Source organism: Poromitra crassiceps, assembly GCF_964638095.1.
Source record: "Poromitra crassiceps genome assembly, chromosome: 10".
NCBI classification, from domain to species: Eukaryota; Metazoa; Chordata; class Actinopteri; order Beryciformes; family Melamphaidae; genus Poromitra; species Poromitra crassiceps.
In genome coordinates, this window is record NC_139631.1 from 27800006 (window position 1) to 27824550 (window position 24545).

The 24545-nt window shown below is 43.2% G+C and overlaps 1 protein-coding gene across 2 annotated transcripts in view; it reads left to right on the plus strand.

Annotated features, from left to right (window-relative positions):
• Positions 1 to 23528, plus strand: part of edil3a (EGF-like repeats and discoidin I-like domains 3a) — a gene marked incomplete at its 3' end in the record, with an annotated part of 167521 nt that extends 143993 nt beyond the window's left edge. For both annotated transcript variants that reach the window (XM_083644447.1, XM_083644448.1), the window contains exons 9-10: positions 11553 to 11708; positions 23379 to 23528. In XM_083644447.1, the coding sequence (XP_083500573.1) occupies positions 11553 to 11708; positions 23379 to 23528 (306 nt within the window). The remainder of the gene's footprint in view (positions 1 to 11552; positions 11709 to 23378) is intronic.
• Between the last annotated feature and the right edge of the window lie 1017 nt (positions 23529 to 24545).

Genomic DNA, 24545 nt, shown 5'->3' on the forward strand with positions numbered 1-24545 from the left:
CTCCCTTTCACCAAATTCAAACTGCTGCACACCTCCCTTTCACCAAATTCAAACTGCTGCACACCTCCCTTTCACCACCTCCAAACTGATGCACACCTCCCTTTCACCAAATTCAAACTGCTGCACACCTCCCTTTCACCAAATTCAAACTGCTGCACACCTCCCTTTCACCAACTTCAAACTGCTGCACACCTCCCTTTCACCAACTTCAAACTGATGCACACCTCCCTTTCACCAAATTCAAACTGCTGCACACCTCCCTTTCACCAAATTCAAACTGCTGCACACCTCCCTTTCACCAAATTCAAACTGCTGCACACCTCCCTTTCACCACCTCCAAACTGATGCACACCTCCCTTTCACCAAATTCAAACTGATGCACACCTCCCTTTCACCAAATTCAAACTGCTGCACACCTCCCTTTCACCACCTCCAAACTGATGCACACCTCCCTTTCACCAAATTCAAACTGCTGCACACCTCCCTTTCACCAACTTCAAACTGATGCACACCTCCCTTTCACCAAATTCAAACTGCTGCACACCTCCCTTTCACCAACTTCAAACTGCTGCACACCTCCCTTTCACCAACTTCAAACTGATGCACACCTCCCTCTCACCAACTTCTAACTGCTGCACACCTCCCTCTCACCAACTTCTAACTGCTGCACACCTCCCTTTCACCAACTTCTAACTGATGCACACCTCCCTCTCACCAACTTCTAACTGCTGCACACCTCCCTTTCACCACCTCCAAACTGCTGCACACCTCCCTTTCACCAACTTCAAAACAAGTAACATACTGTATGCACCTTCTACACCAAGACACTTTCTGTGTATGTGCAAACATACTAAGGCCGAATAAAATAATTCTGATTCTGATTTAAAAAAATCACCTGTAGCATAAAATAGCATAAATCGACAGAACAGTGGATCACATCCCTGATGGAGCTTCGAGAAAATATCACTCTTTTTTACAGCCTAATGTTGGCAGGTATGACACACACACACACACACGCGCACGCGCACGCGCACACACACACACACACACACACACACACACACACACACACACACACACACACACAAACTCCACTCTGACTCAATGGCCAGTGTGTCCACATGGGGCGGCTAAATGTCAGAAGGTATAAAATGCCTGCTGGCGGCTCCCATGGTGAAGGGGAGGTGTGCAGCAGTTTGGAGGTGGTGAAAGGGAGGTGTGCAAGAAATCACTCAATGCAACAATACAAAAACAATACAAAGGACCAATAAAATGCTATAAAAATGAAGTAGCCTTAATGAGCATGTGTTTGCTTGCGTGTGTGTGCATGTTTGTCTGAAGACAGAGACAGAGAGTGATGAGGATCAGGACATGGTGCTGGAGGATCAGACAGCTGTCTCACATAGTGAAACACACCTGTGCATTTAAGGATGTGGTGGGAAGGAGACTAAAATGCACCCAGTTGAGTCAGGTATAAGCAGAGTGTTGTGTTGTCATCTCCTTGGCATTTTGATTAGGCGTTCGTTCATAAGTAACAGATGCAGTCTGCTTCACAGGCCTAAATATGACACCTGAATTGGTTTGGCATTTAATCAAACAAAGAAATCTATACATCTCAAAGAAAAATTATGCATCTGTTGACCATGCTTTCTCAGGTCCCATATAATTAAGATGTGTCTGCCCCACACGCATAAATATCACACAACTGTGACTGTGTGGTATTTAGTCCAATATAGACCGGCACCTGCTCTTTGAATTAACGTCATAATTTGAGTAAAATCCTGAGCAGTGTCCATTTTCATAACAAAGTCAAGAGAAGGTCTTTATCTGCCAGGTGGATTTGTAATTTGTTGATCTTCATCATACAGAACATTTATTAGTATTAAGCATTAAACCGTAAGGACAAACCCTGTCTTTATTTTGTCACAGACACACCATGCATGCACACACGTGCATGGCAGCCAGTACACAAACACACATGCTTTGTCCTCTGCATCTGCATTTTCCCATCCTGGCTCGTCCTCCATGTTCAGGCCAGGAGCACTGGGCAGCTGCAGTGAGGCACCCAGGGACCAACTTCTTCCAACCGTCCCTGGTCAGACGACGATATTCTTGCATGTTTTTAGTTGGGGGTTATATATGGAGGAAACCCCAGGTGAGCACGGAGAGAACACGCAAACTCCACACAGAAAGGCTCTTTCTCACGAGATAGCCCACCTGGGCACCAGACACCGAAGGCATGGGGAGACATACCCCCAGTGCCAACAGCGTTCCAGGCGGGAATTGAACCCAGGACCTTCTTGCTGTAAGGCGACAGTGCTACCATGTGTCACCAGGTTCATGCATATTGCTGCTTCCAAACATGATTTTTTTCCCACCTTGACTTGCAGCTATTTCAGGACAGGCTCAGCACCCTAATTTTCACATTTGAATAAGTCATAAGACCTTCATTGTCCTTCCAGGCTAGTAGGCTACTGTACCTTTCTCCATGACTATTGGCTGTGTTTGCAGGGTAGTGTGTGTGTGTGTGTGTGTGTGTGTGTGTGTGTGTGTGTGTGTGTGTGTGTGTGTGTGTGTGTGTGTGTGTGTGTGTGTGTGTGTGTGTGTGTGTGTGTGTGTGTGTGTGTGTGTGTGTGTGTGTGTGGGTCTCTGACAAATGCAGTTTCCTACGGCTTTTACTGTGCCATCCTTTTTGTTGAGCCCCAGTTTGCATCTCTCCATTGTCCCCTTTATGGCACTGAGACGCTATCGCACAGAGAAGGCAGAAATGTCACACAAACACCTTTAAAGCTCAAAGTGACTTTCACCCTGATACATCTCACAGATTATCACATTCACAAAGGTCTCGTGATACAAACGGGCTTTTCTTTGCACTCAGTAGAGGAGTAGCCGCCTGGCGCCTTCCTTCAGCTCCCTCCTTTTCCTCAGCATTTGGCTTGCTAGAGAGCACTGGGTTAGCAGGCTATGTTGGAGCCTGTGGGGGCTACACTATATTTAGCAGCACACAGTAGTGCGCTGTGTGTGGCATCTAACACCGAGTTCAGACAGCAGGCAAAAGACATCACAGAAAAGCAAGTCTATAAAAAAAGGTTTTAAGAAGTGATTTAAAATATGCTGCTTGTTGCCTGAGCTTCACAGACAAGCCATTCCAAAGCCTAGAGGCCTGAATGGTAAAAGCCCGGCCACCTTTAGTCAAAGCAAGTGGTTCCGGTTGAACTAGCTGGTCGAACAGAACAACAGCAGTAGTCTGGACCCTGAGGACATGCCATCTTTTTAACTGACGAGCCAGATGCATAGTGGCTGGATTGTTATGACAGCCTGTAGACCTTGAGCTTGATGTGTGTGTGTGTGTGTGTGTGTGTGTGTGTGTGTGTGTGTGTGTGTGTGTGTGTGTGTGTGTGTGTGTGTGTGTGTGTGTGTGTGTGTGTGTGTGTGTGTGTGTGTGTGTGTGTGTGTGTGTGTGAGAGAGAGAGAGAGAGAGAGCTGCAGCTTGTGTGGATGTCTTTGACCCATGCAGGTCTTGAATTCTTCATTAGAACTGTTTGTTCCCTGCAGCCTGAAGCTTGATGGACGTGCAGTCAGCAGGGTTTATTCACAACATGGTCACCTCTTCAGAAGCCTTCAGCAGGCCTGGCGGCCATGCTTGATCTGTTCAAAAGTACAGCATGCTCGAAGTCTTTGTTATGATATAGGGGGTGGTGATTTGTGGTCATCATTAGCTGAGTTACTTGTCACACTGCGTTTAGTGTTGTGCTCATGGTGGCATTCTGTGGAGGACAACACAGTGATATAGCCACTTGGTGCAGATGTTTTATGCAGACTGTAGAGAAAAGGGCAGTGAAGCTCTCACCTCAGCTTTAAGCTTTAATGATGGTTGCCCTGTTGTGGAGTTGATGGGCCATGGCACTGCCCTCATGGCTTTGTGAGCTGTGCGCACACATTCCTGGATCCTGCCCTGTCCTAAGAGAATACACAGAGAGGGCGCACGCACGCACACACACACACACACACACACGTCTCCCGCAGGCTATGAACTGGGTCAGAGAATACGAGCAGTGTAGATTAAATGAGTCTTCAACACATACAATTAAATGAGCACAGCTGGAGGCAGCATGTCAGCAGGGTGCTGTGTGTGCTGTATTCCTTATGAAGCTGCCTCTCTCATTGTTTATCTCTTTATCCTGAAGCTGCCCCTCATGAAGCTGCCACTCATTGTGTTTATCTCTTTATCCTGAAACTGTCCCTCATGAAGCTGCCTCTCATTGTGTTGATCTCTTTATCCTGAAACTGCCCCTCATGAAGCTGCCTCTCATTGTCTTTATCTCTTTATCCTGAAACTGTCCCTCATGAAGCTGCCTCTCATTGTCTTTATCTCTTTATCCTGAAACTGTCCCTCATGAAGCTGCCTCTCATTGTCTTTATCTCTTTATTCTGAAACTGCCCCTCATGAAGCTGCCTCTCATTGTCTTTATCTCTTTATTCTGAAACTGTCCCTCATGAAGCTGCCTCTCATTGTCTTTATCTCTTTATCCTGAAACTGCCCCTCATGAAGCTGCCTCTCATTGTGTTGATCTCTTTATCCTGAAACTGTCCCTCATGAAGCTGCCTCTCATTGTCTTTATCTCTTTATCCTGAAACTGCCCCTCATGAAGCTGCCTCTCATTGTCTTTATCTCTTTATCCTGAAACTGCCACTCATGAAGCTGCCTCTCATTGTGTTTATCTATTTATCCTGAAACTGCCCCTTATGAAGCTGCCTCTCATTGTCTTTATCTCTTTATCCTGAAACTGCCCCTTATGAAGCTGCCTCTCATTGTCTTTATCTCTTTATCCTGAAACTGTCCCTCATGAAGCTGCCTCTCATTGTGTTGATCTCTTTATCCTGAAACTGTCCCTCATGAAGCTGCCTCTCATTGTCTTTATCTCTTTATCCTGAAACTGCCCCTCATGAAGCTGCATCTCATTGTCTTTATCTCTTTATCCTGAAACTATCCCTCATGAAGCTGCCTCTCATTGTGTTGATCTCTTTATCCTGAAACTGCCCCTCATGAAGCTGCCTCTCATTGTGTTGATCTCTTTATCCTGAAACTGTCCCTCATGAAGCTGCCTCTCATTGTCTTTATCTCTTTATCCTGAAACTGTCCCTCATGAAGCTGCCTCTCATTGTGTTGATCTCTTTATCCTGAAACTGTCCCTCATGAAGCTGCCTCTCATTGTGTTGATCTCTTTATCCTGAAACTGTCCCTCATGAAGCTGCCTCTCATTGTGTTTATCTCTTTATCCTGAAACTGTCCCTCATGAAGCTGCCTCTCATTGTGTTGATCTCTTTATCCTGAAACTGCCCCTTATGAAGCTGCTTCTCATTGTGTTTATCTCTTTATCCTGAAACTGTCCCTCATGAAGCTGCCACTCATTGTGTTTATCTCTTTATCCTGAAACTGTCCCTCATGAAGCTGCCACTCATTGTGTTTATCTCTTTATCCTGAAACTGCCCCTTATGAAGCTGCCACTCAGTGTGTTTATCTCTTTATCCTCCAATGGCAACGCCACTTCAAACACCAACCAACTCTCAACTTAATGAGCAGGGGAAAGGACTTTTTCCTTTCTTTGTCTAGAAGTGTATGTTACACATGTAGCCCATTCGCATGATGCCATCAGTATAGATACCGGTAATTAGTATTGACACAATTAGTTTATTTAATCCAAGTCGATCAACAGAAAATTGATGTATCGTTTTAGTTTGTTTTTATCAAATACAACTGGTTACAGCTCACAAATGCAATGTGTTAGTTGCTTTTCTCTGTTTCATTAGCGAATTCACCATTATAAAATGGATAATTGTCGGGGGCTTTGGCTGCTGGTCAGACTAAGTAAGCAATTTTAAGACTTCACAATAATCGTTTGATTAATTGATAATGAAAATAGTTGCAGCCTAATGGATACTTAATCAAGCCATTTCTCCCTGTGGATGTACAGTACGGCTGTACTGTTGGGAAAACCGACAGCTTCGATTAGAGCAACATGCATCTTATTTCTAACCCCCTGAGAAACAGCGAGCACAACCTGAAATTGATTCTCATGTTTTATTTCGTCGGGAAGGTCTCCGCCACAATCATCCAGAGATTGCTACAAACACTGCAGCCCCCCAGCCTGCCTGGGTTAACTACCGCTGGAGGAGGGAATAGGGCCGGGTGCTGTGTGATGGAATGGAGAAGAAAGGGTGGGGGTCGGAGGAGAGGCCTCGCTTTAACAAGCTTATCTCGGCCCCTAATTCGGTTTGGGCCATCAAAGTGTTGAGAGCGGGCGTCGCTGGGGGCGCTCGTATTTTTTGACCGCTACCTGTGACAGCAATTACAGGCTCCCCTTCAGCGTGCCTTTGTTTTGGTGGCAGACTCGACTGCTTGGCTAGAATGAGATTACCTCCGCGCGCTGCATTTGGAGCGTAATCAAAGCCTCACAATGCGAGATGTCGTGCTCTCTCAACCAGCGCCTTCTTCCACTGCAGCCCCCGCCACTGTGTCTTATGGCCCCTTTACTCAGGGGGCTGTTGTGCCATTATTGTCATTATAAAAGAGCTGTTGTTTAAAGCCAGTCATATGCATCATAAGAAAATATAGCCCACGCCTGCCCCCCAGCCCCCCTCACAAATAGACGTGAACACTACATTACATAAGGAGCCACGCGCGCTGGTCCCACTTGAAGGAGTAACTTCATGAATAGTATATTCAAGACAAATGAAGCATGCCTCCATACTGTGCTGTATATGCATAATTTCACACCTGACATGAAAGCAGCCCTTATCATCAAGAGCTAAATTATGTCAGCGGCTGCGCAGCACATACTTCAATGCCTTGCTCCTACTTGCATTAGTTTATGTTGTAACATATCACGAACGGGGGAAGTGGAAGTTCATCCACTCGCATGCCTTTTAGAAAGCCTAGAGCTTGCTTTGTACTTAGTGTAACGCTTGGTTCACGCACAAAGCATCTCTGAAGCAGCGCTTCACGGACGCATTCACACCACAAGCACTCTGTTTTTGCTCCACGCCTCGCTCTGTTTTGCCCCGCGCCGCAACTTGCATTGACTTCATGCCTGGCTGCTCGCGTACTGCGCGCTGCACGCGTGAAAAACGTGACGTTTTTCACACGTTTTTTAACGAAAAACCAGACGCGGAAACTACTGCTGCAGCACACGTGCAGTGTGGCTTCAGCGTGGCGTGGCGAGGCAACACACTGCGGCTGGTGTGATCGGTCTCCCCTGTTAACAAGGAAGCCGACATGGAGCTGCCTCCGCGCTGCGTTGCTTCAGCGTAGGATAGGCGTCTTGTGTGTCCGGGCTCAGCATTATAAAAGCAGAGCTTTGCATGCGAGACGGGGTGTCAGGTCTATGTCTGCTCATGCTAACAGCAGGGTTTCTGCCTTTTAAGAAGGCCGCTGTAATTCCCAGGGAATATTTCTCAATCTGTGAGTAGCTGTGTGAGGGGGAAGTAGCGCTAGCTCTCCAGCAGTGTTGAAACCTTCAGAGAGATAAAAGCAACATGAGTGAGCTCCTTCAATAACATCACCACCCAGACAGAGGATATTGTTTCAGGGTGTGTGTGTGTAATGGATGGAACATCTTGCAGGAAATAAGGGTGTGTTGCGCTGTGGCGTTTAGCAATGTGGCAGAGTGAAAGCCAGTTACTTACGCCATGCATTACTTCAATTTGTTTGCTTGTTTGTTTAATCTACACGGGGCCTTTTTTTGTTGTTTTGTCAGAACAGTGTGACACAGTGTAGACGTTTTCACCAGAGCACAACCCCACAGCACTTCCTTTTTCTCAGCATTCGGCAAACTGCAGAAATATTCACTCGACATCATTACTTTTGTTTTCGCCGCTCAGCTGTATAGACGGTTTTCACGGAATGGTCAGTCCTGCACTTGAATGTTTTTTTTTTCTTTTATGTCCATAGCAAACACTGCAACAGGAAGTGAGCGGGGGTTCAATTTAGAATGTTTTTGTTGTCAAGTTAAAACCGTCTATATACTAGTGTAACACAGTATATACTAGTGTGACACAGTATATACTAGTGTGACACAGTATATACTAGTGTAACACAGTATATACTAGTGTGACACAGTATATACTAGTGTGACACAGTATATACTAGTGTGACACAGTATATACTAGTGTGACACAGTATATACTACTGTAACACAGTATATACTAGTGTGACACAGTATATACTAGTGTGACACAGTATATACTAGTGTGACACAGTATATACTACTGTAACACAGTATATACTAGTGTGACACAGTATATACTAGTGTGACACAGTATATACTAGTGTAACACAGTATATACTAGTGTGACACAGTATATACTAGTGTCACACAGTATATACTAGTGTAACACAGTATATACTAGTGTGACACAGTATATACTAGTGTGACACAGTATATACTAGTGTCACACAGTATATACTAGTGTCACACAGTATATACTAGTGTGACACAGTATATACTAGTGTGACACAGTATATACTAGCCTATGACCAGGCCAATTAGTGTGATGTATGGTAGCCTCAAAGTTGTGAATTCAGCAGAAGAAATTTGCATACTTGCTTCTCTCTCCCACACACACACACACACCCACCCTCTCCTTGCCTCTGTGCTCCTAAGTTTTAACAGTATCTTCCCCGATAGAAAATGTCAAGTTGCACCCTTTCCTTCACCCTGTACTGACTGTGTTGGGTATATAATAATTGTGACAGATTTACAGTGATACAATATATCTATCCATTAGAATTTGAGAGTTGAATATTATATACCATACCATGAGAGACAAAGCAATAACATTTTCATACAAAAAATAGCCTGCTCTTTTAACAGTTAACGTGAATCACACAGGATACATATTTGTTATGTTTGTATTTTATTACGAGCATGAATCACATCATTGAATTGAATATGATGTTGCCTTTGAAATAAATAACTTTGTTAGACTGCATATTCTTTGATGATCAGGCCTATTTACTATCATCAAAAAAACACATTTGTTTTAATATGCTACAGAGCTGTTTAGGGATTCCTACACACTTTCCCATTGCTTGGACTTCCTGTTCACTGGGAGGAAGCCTGTTATTATGACTAATTCCACATCCTCTAATGCAAAGCTGCTGATTCATGCTCAATTATGAGAGATCAATGGCAACGACTTCTTCTATCATTCTCGACCCTGGATCGCCCATAGTAGGCAGCGCCTTCCTCTTAACTTCTACTTTAAATTGTTTGTTGCTGTTCAGCATTGTTGATTCGCATACATTATTCATTTGACATAGTTTAACATGGTGGAAAAAGTACAAGCTAGCCAAGACAAACCATGGAGTTTATTGGATGTAATTGCAGTATATTTCCTCCTTGGTGTAGAATGAGTCACATTGTTATTGTGCATGCTTGCCTACGCCTTCGGTCTCAATCCAGCAGTGTTGTGTGTACACTTCTAAATAATGAAGCATAATTGAACTCGAAGATGTCAATAAAAGTAACAGTCTATGTGTTTACTGCCGAGCCCCCGTGTGCTGTAAATTGTTTGCAACAAATGAGAACCTATTAAAAATTAACCCAAATGGAGCAGCCATGGGTCTCAGAAGCTGCTGTGGCCTGCGATTTCTGTTCTGCTGAGGCGAGGTTGTGGACTTAGCCTTGTTGTTCAATATTCTTTTTTTTTAATCAAAGTTTATTTTCAATTTTTCAACATAAAAACATGGTATTTCAAGAAAGAATGAACTGAAGATTGGGCTCATAGCTCCAATATCCCTCCCCTTCATCTCCCCCCCACCCCACAAGCCCATTAAAAAAAACAAAACAGAAACAAAAAACAGGAAAAGAAAATACACACAGCATATTCCCAACTTGGCAAGAGGCATCTCGAGAGCATTTGTGTTGAATTACTTTCCCACATACATACTCATTCATACACACACACACACACACTACAATGGGAAGAGAGAGAGGGAGGGAAAGAGGGATAAAAATCAATATAAAAGTAAATAAACAAATACAAAGAAACAGAATACTAGTCCATTCCAGCTAATAGCTGGGCATCTAAAGCCTCTACAAAATCAAGAAACGGCCTCCATGTTGAATAGAATTTGGAAACTGATCCTCTCATGGTATGTCTGACTTTTTCTAATTTTAATGACTGCATAACCTCCTTAATCCAACGTGCAAAAGTGGGCGGGGAAGCATCTTTCCATTTGGATAAAATCAATCTCCTAGCTAATAAGGTAGTGTAGGCTACTAGATTTAACTGAGCAGCACTTAATTGTGCACCAGCTGGAACGACCCCGAAGATGGCACTCCAAGGGGAGGGTTCTAAATGATACTGCAAAATAGTGGCCAGGGCCTCAAAAATAAACTGCCAGAACTGAACTAATTTCGGGCATGACCAGAACATATGACCAAGACTGGCGGTTGTTTGTTTGCATCTATCACAAGTTGGGTCTAGCTCTGGATTCATTTTAGCCAGTTTTTCTTTAGAGTAATGAAGACGATGAACCACTTTAAACTGAATAACACAATGTCGCAAGCATACTGAAGAAGAATGTATTCTCTTAATTGCTAAATCCCATACTTCCTCAGAGATAGGCATTTCCATATCCTTCTCCCATCTATTTTTGAGGGGTTCAAATACGACTTGGTCAAGAGTGTTAATTATAAGGTAAAGCATACCAATATACCCTTTTATAACCGGATTCAATTTAAGGATACGGTCCAAGTGGTTTTCGGGTGGACGCCCTGGAAACTGGCCCAAATTGGACCGAGAAAAGTTACGAATCTGCAGATATCTAAAAAAGTGCGATGGGGGTAGGCTAAACTTATCAGAGAGCTGATCAAAGGATGCAAAGGTGTCCTCAATAAATAAATCCTCTAGAGTAGATATTCCCTTCAGTCTCCAAAGTTCAAAAGTACTGTCAGAAATAGAAGAGGGGAAGGCATAATTCTTTGTGATCGGTGTGTTAATAAGAAAATCTTTAAATTTAAAGGCCTGTCTAAATTGTTTCCAAATCTTGAGAGAGTCACATACAACTGGATTGGTCGTAATTTTTGTAATAGGGAAAGCCCCAGAAAAGGGTGAGCAGAGCAAGGAATGTAAAGACACTTGAGATACAGTTGAAGCCTCCAAAGCCAGCCAGCAAGGAGTCTCGTATCCTACTGGCTTAGACTGCCAAAAGGACATGGCTCTTACATTGCAGGACCAATAGTAATACTGAAAGTTTGGTAAAGCCATTCCACCAGCTACACGAGGTTTCTGAAGGACAGTTTTTCGTATTCGAGGCATTTTTGTTGTTCAATATTCTGTGAATAATTTAAACGGACTTCTTGCGCAGAAATCTACAGTGTCTTTATAAATCCTCTGACGACATCGAAAAAGGGGGGGGATGCTGACTACATTGGGAAAATTTAGCATCTCTTACACTTTTTTCACAGTTTATAGGGTGATTAAATGTATCGTTCTGCTCTCTCTCTCTCTCTCTGTCTGTCTGTCTCTCTCTGTCTCTCTCTCAGATGGACATGCTTGTGCCTACCAAGATCACAGGTATCATCACGCAGGGCGCTAAAGACTTTGGCCACGTGCAGTTTGTGGGCTCGTACAAAGTGGCCTACAGCAACGATGGCGAGCGGTGGATTGTATATCAAGATGAGAAACAGGGCAAGGACAAGGTAAGCATCTCTCACATCATCATGACTTCGATCAAAGAGGCCATTTTCATATCACAAGCTTCACAAGTTAAAGCCGTGACTATACAGCAGATCAACTGACAAGGTTGAATTTCTCACTACTATGATGAGGAAGAGAGGGGTTCAGAATTCCAAAATGCAGGATGGCAGAAGGCTGAAATTTGGCATGGACGTCATGTGTGTGAAATTTTGAAATGCAGGGTGGCAGAGGCAGAGTAGGGTGGGCCGCCCCAGGCGCCCCTACCATCATGCATTTCAGAAATTTGCATATCTGGTCACAGTTTTTGCTAATTTGTGCTTGTTAATGATCTACCACACTAAAAAGGAGAGGGCCGTTACTGTAGGTACGGAGAGAAACAGCATGACAGGAAGGACAGAATCGTGAGGCAGACAAACCAACACAAAACAGCAATTGACACAGGTATTGCTAAGTGTGAAAGTGTCCATCTTGGGCCTTGTCTGTTTCTCCCCTCCATGTCCGTTAGCATCTCCTTATCTATGGCTCCAGCAGGGCCTGCCAGGTCTCTCTCTTTGCCTCTCTCTGGATCAGATAAGACCATGTTGTCAACCGGGCCTGGCCAGAACTGTGGTGAAAATCTTGTTTATGGCCCTTCAACAGAGTGCAAATGCCCATTCCAACGCCCACCACAATGAGACAGTGGACGGCTCTCTGCTGATATCAGGAAGGCAGCAGGCACAGGGCTGGAGCTGCTGCTGGAGCCGCCTGGGTTTCCTTTTCTCCTTTCTTCTTTGTCTTCTTTTTTACTTACTGGTGGCAAGAGAGCTGTGTTTACTTCCCCCCTTGCTGTGTTCCTGAAAGATAAGCACTATGTCCTCTTCTGATGCTTTGAATTTGGACAGCTAAGATGTCAGGATGCAGTTGAATTCATACATGCATGAGTGACTATTGTGCAATAAGCAAGAAGCAGTGTTTGAAGTCAGTTATCATATTATGAGAACGTTGAATAATGTAATGCATTGTAATCAGTGGGATAGCTCGGGCTTTGACAGAGGACACCGCGGAAGTCATACTGAAATCTGTAGTTCCTGGAATGGCCACTTGAGGCTGGCTCCAAAAGGGAGTCGTTCCCCGTTCACCCCCATGCTAAAATGCCTGTGTTTACAGCCTGGTTCAAAACCCCGTTAGCTAATTTCACCTTTCATAACAACGGGGGGTGAATTTTTATAAATTATAGCTCACCTGTTTAGAGTAAAATAGATGATAGAAAAGACTATGAATTGGTCGTGATTGACAGGTCGCCTGTCCAGTGATCGTGCAGCCTGCCGATCACAGACCAATAGCAGGCGGAGCTGTGGCTCTGGGAAACCCCTGGTGGCGTGCATGACTCGCGCGAGCAGTGCAAGAACCCCAAGATGGTGACGGCCAATCTCCCATACTCTAGGTTTCAAAACGTCCAAAAACCAACGTTGACTTTGTCCATATTTTCTAGATCGTCTATGCCCGATCTATGGCTTGACAACCTTCCCTGCAGTCTATCTACGCACACAAAAGCATGAGCTACTGTCTGGCAGCTTCCTCGTCAAAACATACAGTACATTCAGAGTTTGCACAGATCACGGTCACTCCAAATTGGCTCTTTCAAAATGTTTTCTTGAAAGAGACCTCACTATGACGTCCTAAAACTGATATACGACAGCGCCTTGTCATGGCACATAACACCCTGCACTAGCCCCACATATCAATGTATGCCCCCATGCCCTCAGTTTAACCGCCCACGCCTGGAAACATTTTCATCTCCTCATCATTTCAACACCGGGCCATCAACACACAGGCTGCTGCATACAGAGCGTTATTTTCACTAACACAAACTCCATTCTGGCTCTTGGATGATTTCCAAAGCTCTGGCAAGCAGCATCTGACAGAGAGAGGGAAGAGAGAAAAGCACGGGTGACATCTGAGAGAACCATTAGTGTTTCAAATCATTCAGGATTAAATCATTTAGGGCAGCCCTTTCCTCCAACTACAATGCTGGATTTGACAACCCCTACATACAAGTAATGTCTACAACCATTCATAGCCTTGCCTCTGGTTCCCAGTATTGATGTATATTTCAGAGCAGAGGCAGTCAATGGGAGTGTATGTGCTCTGTATGAGAGGGCAGGCGTGTTTAGCAAAGGCTTCAGAGAATGTCAATCAGTTTGTCCCCAGACAGAGCCGGGGGGCCTGCTCAGACGTATGACTCTTCAACGTATTGCCCCCCTTCAGTCAACTGAGGCAGCCATTAATGCTAGAGGACACATGTGGCTGTTGGACTCCTGAGGCTCCTCCTGCCACACCGCGAGGCTCAAGCTTGGCTGGGATGTGGAGTGCGTGCGTCTGGGTGTCTGGATCAAGGCACAGCGGTGGAGGCTTAAGTATTCTCCTCAGCTCCCTCCTCTAGCTCCTGTGTGGCAGAGAGGCTGCAGGCAGTTACATCTAGATTGAGAGAGGAGGCTCTGTCAGAATACCGATGTCTTCAGAGACACCTCGGCACAAACTGTGGCACGCACAAACAGTAGCCCTCAGCAAAATCCATATAGTCTCACGCCGTGTTCGCCTTCTCTTTACACACAAGCCCCAAACACCTGCTGTGCACCAAGACATGTAATTATATACTTCATTGTTTTAGAATAATTAAAAAAAAAGGATAACACTCCATAATTACAGCGTATAGACTGAGCTCCCACATGCAAACTCTTTCTTCACCTTGGTCACTAGCTGCCAGGGCAGTTTCCTGAGTGTCAATATTTACACAGTCAGTTGATGGGGGCAATCAAGCACAAAAGTAATTGATTCATGTTTAATGGTGTTCCACTTAGGTGCCACAGGGTTAATTAGCCACTGGAACCTGCAATTCCCTCCAGGTCAGAGGTTAACAGAATGTTAGATGGCGGCGAATACAATCATAGCTTAAGATTAGCCACTAATAGCCATAGTTTCCTCCCCTCCAGTTTGATACGTTATTGGCTCTCTGCACCACCACAGACTCTAAAACGGACTCCCATAAGGGTCAAGATTAACTTTGATTGGCTTCCATATTGCCTGTCTCTTGGAAGAAGTGGTTCATTTGTGGATTTGAGTTTGATTGAGTGCAGCTGCTTCCCCTCTGCCGGCAGGCCACTCTTGACTCCTCAGTGAAGACGGGGGCTGAGATTGCCTGGTGTCACCCGGGCCGGCTCGGCCAACATGAGGCCAGAGAGCAGAGAGAACTGGGAGACCTCTGCAGCGGCTTTCAATAATGGAGCATGGCTAGTAGTAGCCAATCCCCAGAGGCCTGCAAGGGCTCCCCCAGTAACGCATGCCCTTGACTCTTCCAGCCAAGAAAATCAATGCCTAGGAACAGAGCTGTGGCTCGTGGGTCAGACTGAAGGCACACAGAGACATGTGGCCAGTCCACAGTCCAGGCGTGTGTCTCGGCTGTTGGATACTAGTAATAGGAAGCAGGGTTTGTCACGCAGTCAAGGACAGCAGCAGTCACTGAGAGGAGAAGTACAGTATTGTGTCATGCACTACACATGGCATTGCAACTGTCCAAGGGATACAGTAAGGAAAGACATACATGTATGAAAACATGATTGTTGTCTTGACAAAGGAGGAATTATAGATTTTTCTAGTGTGTAAGGACATACAGTACATAGATTTGCCTAATGGGGGCACTATAATAAAAGGGCAACATTTATAACTTTGAAAGGCCATAACTGCTATACCACTGGTCCAATTTGGACCAGATTTTGAGGGGACCATGTATCGTGGTGCTGTGTTCTGACGTTTAAGTGGCCTGATGGGAGTCCTATAATTAAAGGTCAACATTTATAACCGGACTCCTCCACCATAAGTGTGTTCCTAGTAGCTACAGTACACACATCCTCCTCATTACAAATGACACTGACTGGCATATAGGCTTCAATAACTAAAGGTCAACATTTTAAACACAAAAATGTTACTTGATTTTCACTGTTATGATAGCATCAAATATCTGACTTTTTTGTAAGCAAATTATATATTTAGTTAGCTAATAGCAATAATAGTCCATAGTGAGTTCAATTACCAACCCTCTTCCTGGGATATAGCAGACGCCCTTACACCTGCTTGGTTTGTGGTTAAAAAGAATACATACATGTACATACCAAGCATGACACAGGATCACTACCTTACAGTGACACTCCATTACATCAGAGGAATAGAGCATAGAGTACTGATAAGTATCAGTATCAATAATGGTATTGGCAACCTTAATGGCTGCTGCTTTAACTATTCTCCTTTTGCTAAAGACACACCTGGTCCTCTGTTACTGTCTGAATTTTTCACAGACGTAAAATTCTGCACCAATATGGCTTTGTCAGTTTCAGTCCACATGGCAGCGACAAGTCATGAGGATACTGTCTCCTTTCATCACATAGCCCATCCCTTTTCTCTTTTTTCTTTCTCTGTAATATTATTTGTCCTTTTATTGTGATTCTTCACATATCCTGTTCCAGATAGTTTATTTTAGAGACATTCTGACAGTGTGCAGGTCCCCAGACAGTCTAGGAGAGATCCTTGTCATATTTCAATCAGGTTCTGCTTTTATGGCCTTCCTGTCCTGCCTTTTATATTGCTCTATTGTGTGCCTTGCTTGTCACATTACAGTCGTGGCAACACTCCTGGATGTAATACACCATTTCCCCTTTCCCCAATGTCAGATGCTTCAATTCAACAATACAATATCAAATAAGATTGGGGAAAAGAGGTCAATATAAAATGGTTTAGAACGGTGTCAAGTTTTACGCGGGGTCTCCCCAAAAATAGCTTTATCTTACACACTAGCTTTATTCACACACAGTATACATTGAAATGTAATATATTTGGTACAGCTATGAAGTCAAAGCTGTGAATTGCCTCAAAGTAATTAATGCCTCAAGAGATGAACCACAGCTCTCGTGAAAAAAATACTTTAATAGATGAGTCCATCATTTAAGTGATCATAAGATTGTTACATTTGATATATTATGAAATGTGGTGTAAAAATCTATCATCATGTATGGCTACCTTGCCAACATGCAGTATATATCAGCCTCACTTCTGTCACACTCGAACAGGCTGAACAAGTATGCTGTTAACGCCCTGAACAGTCAGCATTATTTCAATATACTGGTACACTAGATTCTAGTTGAGAAATGAGGCTTGACACAGCAGGCAAGGCAAACTGAATAAATTCATCAATCACTATAGTATATACTGTGTACATACTATATAGTATGTACAGTATATGTATGTACTGTATATACTATATACAGTACATACACACAAGCACACATAACACACAGGTCCAATAACCATCAGAACATCTTTTTGTGTGTTTGCAGACCTGGGTCTAATCTCCTATGTTTTTATTTCCCCTAACTGACAGAAAAAATAAACTTAAGATGGCCAGATGGGAATAGAGGATTTTGGAAAAAACATTTTCTGATTTAAAGTATTTCCTATCGTAAAATTCAGCTCTATTTCTCACTGCAATGGTCAAATGCTAGAGGCAATTTTAACTAATCCCAAACTGCATTTAAGACATTAGAGAAATGAAAGCTCAAAGAAGTGATGCATTTTCAGCCAACGACTAAGTAATCCTGACACAGGCAACCGATTTCAAAGAAAACGGTCTGAAAGTTGAAATAATTCATCAACATGAAAGTGGTCAGAATGGCTTAGATAAAGTCTAATAAATTCACATTGCAGGATTTTCTCTTTTGTCACCTACCAAGTGATGATTGGAGACTCCTGCTGTGTTAATTTAAAATCTTAACATCTTGACAAAATTGAAAGGAAAGTGATTAATTATATTCAGGGACTGTTCTGAGTTGAAACTCCCATGAGATGCAATGACTCTGTGCTGCTTACAGTGTGAAAAGAGATATTAAATCATAGAATAACACAGGATAAGTAAAGCTTGAAATGCCCCCCCCCCCCCCCCCCCCTCCCCACACACACCCTCCGTTTGGTAGGCAAGAAACAGAGAGGACAGAGAGAACTACAGTAGAAGGTACTCTGAGAGCGCAGACCTCTGCTATTATTGCTATTCGTGAGTCGGATCGAGATCTGCAAATCTAATGGGTTCTTCCTTGGCCCGTGCTACACCCTTCCACAAAGTTTCAGGGAAATCGGGCCAGTGGTTTTTCCGTAATCCTGCTGACAAACAGACAAACGGCACCGCAAACAGAACCTCCTTGGCAGAGGTAAAAAAGAGAGGGTGGGGGGGGGGGGGGAGAGAAATGACAGAGGGAGGGCAATCTGCTGTGTGATGTAGTGCTGTTTGCTTGTCTGCAGATGCAACCCTTGTCTGACTACAGTGGAAGATCTGTGCTACAATATAGATGAGAAAGAGGGAGGGCAGAAGAGAGGGGAAGAGAATGGGTTTCACTGCGGGAGGAAAATGATGAAAATGACTGTAGGATGAAAAGCCGGTGTGTCTCGTTTGTATTAGAAATGCGACATAAGGAAAAGAAAAAAAGAAAAATGCACCTGCTGCTACAGTATATGCGCTCGGATTTAGCTCTCAGTTTGAGTAAATAACAGAAACAGTTAACACTATTGGAGCAAATAGAAACATGCATAGAATAGAGAATTATACAAGAGAGGTTTATATTAATGGAAGCACACACGTACCTACAAGGTGGAGGAGGCAGGCGTTTGATAACGCATCACTACGTTGCATACTGATAAGGGAACAATTATATGTCTGACTGCCCCTGGATAGCCAGATCATCTATTGCATCCATAAACCATAATGTAACACTCGAGTTGCTCTAGACTAAGCAATACTAAATCATGAGTAATTATTGCGACTTACACAATAACTTGATCCATATTGGTTGTATTAAAATTAAATATTAGCATGATTTTTTTTCCCAATATTTTATCTTACATTTTTCAGAACAATGAACAGACAAGTCAAACGAACACGCCCAGACACATAAAAAAGAAAAAGAAAAGAAAAAACATACATCTATTATTGACATTGAATATTACGTGATTACCAGCCGGATAAGGTGCTTGTGAGAGATATTGTGCCCTGGATCCCATGGAAAGGGTCCATGAGAAACCAACCAGGCGAGTCACCCGTCACCCCTAACCTCATCAAGCTAGAAACGGGTCCCAAATGGTTGAAAATGTTTTAAGTGAATTGGTCCTCAAAAACCTAAGTCTCTCTATCCGTATAACAGAGGTCATGTCAACCACATTTGGAAAGAAGGTGAAGAGGAGGACTCTGTGGCCACAGTTGTCCCTTGTGTCAGAGACTGTTGCACAATTGTAGGGAAGTTCAGAGAGGACTCCGAGCAGCCGAAGATGGCGAGTTCTGCCTGTTATTTTGTAGGCCTTAGAGTACCAGTCAAATATTTTGGCCCAGAATGCCGTTAGTGAAGGGCAGAACCAGAAGGCATGAGATTAGGGGCTCTATCGTTGCATCGGCCTATAAACTGCGCTTAGTGCCAGGCGCAGCCCAGATTAGTGGGTGTGGACCAGCGCACTCGATATTTTGGTGTCGGCGCTACACGCGGCCTTAAGCATTATAACCACGCCTTTTAAGCGTAAAATTATGCACAATCTGCTCATTGGGGAAGTGCAGTAAACGAATCACAAGCTTCACTTTTAAGCTATTGAGCGGACATCACAGTAGAACATGACAGTAGAACCGCGTTACACTGTCACTCATCTAAATCACGTTAAATCTGCAAGGGATATATATACCGCCAGGGTGACATATATGTTTCACATAGGGTTGTGTTTTGATTTCAATGTTTTATTTGGTCCAATATTGAAATGTTCCTGGAAACCCCCATCTCACGTGAGGTGCGGAAGTACTCAACCCATTCCCTCCCACTCTGCTAACTTCAGGGTTCTAATCCGACTCACAAAATGTGCATATCATAGCAGAGTGGAGTATTGGCCTTGGCGGAGGTCTGCACTCTCTGAGTGCACTTCTAGTTGTTGTTGTTGTTGTTGTTTATTTTAGATAACGTTGTACAGTATATCACAGTGTACTAATTTTTCTGGCAATGTCATTTAAAACGTGTGAAGTACAAGAAGCTGGGGGAATTCCTGTTTTTGCCTAAGGGTTCAGCAATGTCGTTACTGGAACATTTTGTTAATTTAAGGGCGAGTATCACAAATACATTTCTTTATTTCTATTGGTAGATCTTTTTACTGGCATACCTCCCACCACTACCACTACTGGCATACCTCCCACCACTAATAATAATAATAATAATAAACTTTATATACTGTATAGCACTTTTCTGAACAGAGAATAAAGACAAAATAAAATATAGTAGGAGAGAGACATGATTTCAAACAGGGATAAAATAAGACATAAAAGAGCATTATAAAAATGCTTTCCTGCACAGTACAGTAAGTGTGGTTTGAGAAGTGATAAAAAAAACTGTGACACTGGTCTGGTTTGCTCTAACAACAAAGGCCCAGTCATCTTTTATAACAAGCTGAGTCGTGGCCACAACCAGTTGGCCCCTGCCAGAGGATCTCAAGCTGTGCTCCGGCTCATAAGGTGTTAAAAGGTCTGATGTAGCTGGGTGCCACACCCTGTAGTGCTTTAAAAACTATCAGTCAAATCTTAAAATCAATTCTGTAACTAATGGGCAACATGTTAAGAGCCTTGGTGCATATTGCACATGTTGGAATTGGGAGAGGGAACTCAGGCAGGAGGGAATTACAGTTCGGCAAAGGATAAAAACACCTTATCTTGGAAATCTTTTGAACTGAAAGAAACAAGACCGGACAACCCTCTTAACCTAATCATTAAAGCAGAGATCTGAATCAGATATCACGCCCAGAGTCTTAGTTATTGGCATAATGATGTAGGATAAGTTAATAATATTGATATGAATCTCCCTAATGGAGTTTGGGGGGCCAAATTGAACACTCTCAGGCTTCTTTTCATTGAGTTGTAGGTAATTTTGTGACATCCAGCACCTAATATCTAAAAGGCAGTCTTGCGATTAAGGGTCATCGAATAACATGCATTTATGTATAGCTGAGAGTCATCTGCATAGCAGTGGAAGTGAATATTATGTCTCTTATCTTTTATGATATCCCCCAGCGAAAGCATATAAATGGAGAAATAAAGAGAGCCTAAGATTGACCCTTGTGGAGCTGTAGAAGATGTGGCATTATAGCACAACAGATCTGTTCAGAAAATAAAAATGTAGACCAATTCAGAACAGTGTGTTTGAGCCCCACCCAACATCAGCACAACACTAGCCATGCCCATATAGGGAGACATTGAATAACTCAAAAATAAAAGCATCTAATCAATCCATTCTAGACTCATTCACTGTAAAGAAAGTACCACCAGCAGTAATTGTAATGTAACATTTGGACCAATGGTACCAAGGACCTCCTTCAGCCATTTGCTAGACATGATATCCAAAGAGCAGGATAAGGATTTAATGTGAGAGATGATAAGAGACTCAGGGGAAATTTGCTCAAAAGAGCTAAATATGCTGGGCAACCTGGGGAGGTGAATACAGCACCTCCGGTGGGAGAATCTGACACCTAATACTCTCCACCTTATCAAGGAAATACTGCAAAAACTCACACTTTTCTGGGAAAGCAAAGAGGCTACATCACACCTCAAAAGGGATAATTTCTCAGACTGATGTCCAATGTCCGATTTTCTGAAATCTTAAGACATATCAGACTGGAGATTTGGTATAACAGTGTCCATCCATAGAGATTGCAGAACCCTTATGCTATTGCTTTGAGCTTCATGACTCTGACCTTCTACCAGTGATAAGATATGATCTACAGTAAGTCCTGCTACTTGTCAAGACCATGTCCTCCGTTAATGTGTTTTTTACAAAGAGGAACAATGCATGAAGACACTTATTCTTATGGAACAAAAATATTTGTTACCTTATATTTTGTTACCTTACTTAGATTTGTATTAAAGTGTGCAATCATTTACCCACAAGTGGTTGACTAAAATGCCAAGCATAAAATTAGCCATCTGCTCTGGACAAAGTTTTCAAATTATCTCAGGATTATTTTTTGTAACTTTCTTGTTTGTAGAGGCACGGTGGCGCAATGGTCCTGGGTTCTATTCCCATCTGGGAAGCTGCGGGCGGTGAGGGTCTGTCCCCATTCCCATGTTCTCAGTGCCTAAGGCCCAGGTGGGGTCATCAAAAAGGGCCTTTCTGTGTGGAGTTTGATGTTCTCCCCGTGCTACCCTGGGGTTTCCTCCAGATAGGAACCCCCCACTAAAAACATGCAAAAAAAATGTTTGCGGACTTTCAGGAGTCCAGGACATACTGTAGCACTGTAAGTTTTAACAGTTGTCTGATGAAAGCTACAAGATCGAATTTTGTTTATCTAAATCCAAACTGGCATATCAAATGGTACCCATGATTACTGGAAAGACAATTCGGTTGAAGCTTTGTAGGGTTCTTACTCTTAAGAGGGTCAATGAACGCCAATACTACAGTATCTCCAGCGCCTGCCTGTATTTGGCCCACTGATTTTACATTCCACACAACAGTAAATCCCATTACATCCCAATTAGTCAGTCATAATGATGCCTGTTTAATTGAAATGATCATATCCTTTATTGAAGCAGTCCCCGTAGGTGCATTTCTCTCATATTGTTTAATTTAACTTCGATTAACCACACATTCACACAACGCTTGTGTAATAATCAACAATATAATATGCATTCCAATATCACAATTACACTTGTTTGTATCTGGAAATAGTTAACCCCTGAACTGTTGTTAAAAGATTTGTCTAAAGGCTCACATCTAGGAGCTGCCTATGAAGTGGTATGAAAGTGACAGGCTCAAATCTGTCACTGAAGAAATGATGTCATGTGAAGGTTTTCAGTATGATAATGTGACTTTCAACTGTTTCAAATGAAAGGACGCCTGCTCAGCGGGAGGCCCCATCATCACCCAAATATGTGCTTTTATTGATTACTGACTAGTCTCGCTGGCCAGCCTCCTCTCCCTTCCGTCCGAGGAGTCTGGCACCGCAGGTCTCCATAGTGGGATTGCGATGGGTGGCGCTTAGCGGCAGTGCCCTTGGAAAATAGTTTCAAACAATCCAACTTGCCGTTTTCAGCGTGTAGCAACGAGCTAGCGTGTAGGTTTCTGCCGTTAGCTTGCTAGCTAGTTAGCGTTGTTGTTTTGCCTGAGGCGGCAGGGGACTATTTACAGCAACACACAGGGAGGAGGGAGCGGAAGCCACTCTGATTGACATGGTCGGAGCCAATGACAGAGCTTCTTAAGCGGGGAGCGGAAATCCGGCAGCGTCTGAAGAGCGTCTGGAGACCTGCGGCGCCAGACTCCTCGGACGGAAGGGAGAGGAGGCTGGCCAGCGAGACTAATTACTGACTGACTCAATCATTTTATTTTCAATAAAGTTAATACTAATACTACTAATAATAGGTCATATATGGTATTCTAATTGGCAGTAAAAAGGTGCTGAGAAGTCTTCGAGTTCTGCAAGTTCTGCATGCAGTATGATGTCATCTGGCCCTCAGAACGACGACCCATTATAAACCAGGGGAAATCCTTTTCTGTGTTGTCTCGTCTGGTTTTGTGGAATCACAGTAAGTTGCAAAGATAGTAATGCTCCATAATACCATGACCTTCTGCTGTTTTTTATAGGTGTTCCAAGGAAACTTTGACAATGACACACACAGAAAGAACGTGATAGATCCACCCATCTACGCTCGGCTCATCCGGATCCTCCCCTGGTCATGGTACGGCAGGATCACTTTGCGTGCAGAGATACTTGGATGCACAGAGGAAGAGTGAATCCCTCTCCTCCACCTTTCTGCCCCCTTCCCCTGTCCCTTGGCATACTGGAGTATCTCACCCAGTATTTCAACATAAACTGTGCAACCTGTAAAAAGAAATCGATTTCCAATGGATTTTTCAAGAATAAGTGTTTGGTCGTGGTGGGTTGCGGTTTGTTTTTTGTACAATTATTTAAACCTGCCCCTGTCCCACTTTTGTCTTTTAATTTCCTCTTTAAAGTGTGATCTTTGTTTTTTTATTCCTCTCAAGATTTTCCATCCTGTTTGGAATGAACTTACGGTATGTAACTTATAATGAGGGGGGTGGGGTGGGGGGGTGGGGGGGTGTGGGGGGCTGGAAGGGGGATCTCACTGTGGTTTGAACTTGTTGCCATGGAAGCTATTGTACAGTGTCACTTTTTAACAAATATGTGAAATCTGTCTCCCATGCTTCATTGGACATGATTACCCAACTTGATTTCAACGAAACTGTCGAAATACCATTGAAAGATCACATGATACCACAATATCAAATATATTTTTACTTTGATTATGACACTTCCTCAAGCCATGCTTTTATCATAACTGACACTGACATTACTACATCAATCAAAACAATATCAATGCTCTTGTATTATATGTAAAACACTAAGAAATTGCATGGTGCATAAATTATAAATGTATATTATGACAAATCATTTACGAACTCCAGCCCTAGGAGCAATGGCTTTGATTTAGGGACCTATTTTTATGTGCATTTTTAAATAGTTCTGATACAGTACAACACACTGCAAAAGCTTATGGAGTGACTGATATGTGAGACAATAAACACGGGCTGCAGTGAAAAGAGTTACTGCAGAAATGACACTGAGGCTTATGGGCTGTCTCTAGTTGAAATGTCTTAATGATCTCATAAGGAGTTTCCATCTATTTAATTTGTACCTATTTGATTACCATAACACCGTCTCTGATATATCTGGAATTTTGTTTGTTGATCTTTTTATTTATTTATTTGGATGTATTTGTCTCAATTGTC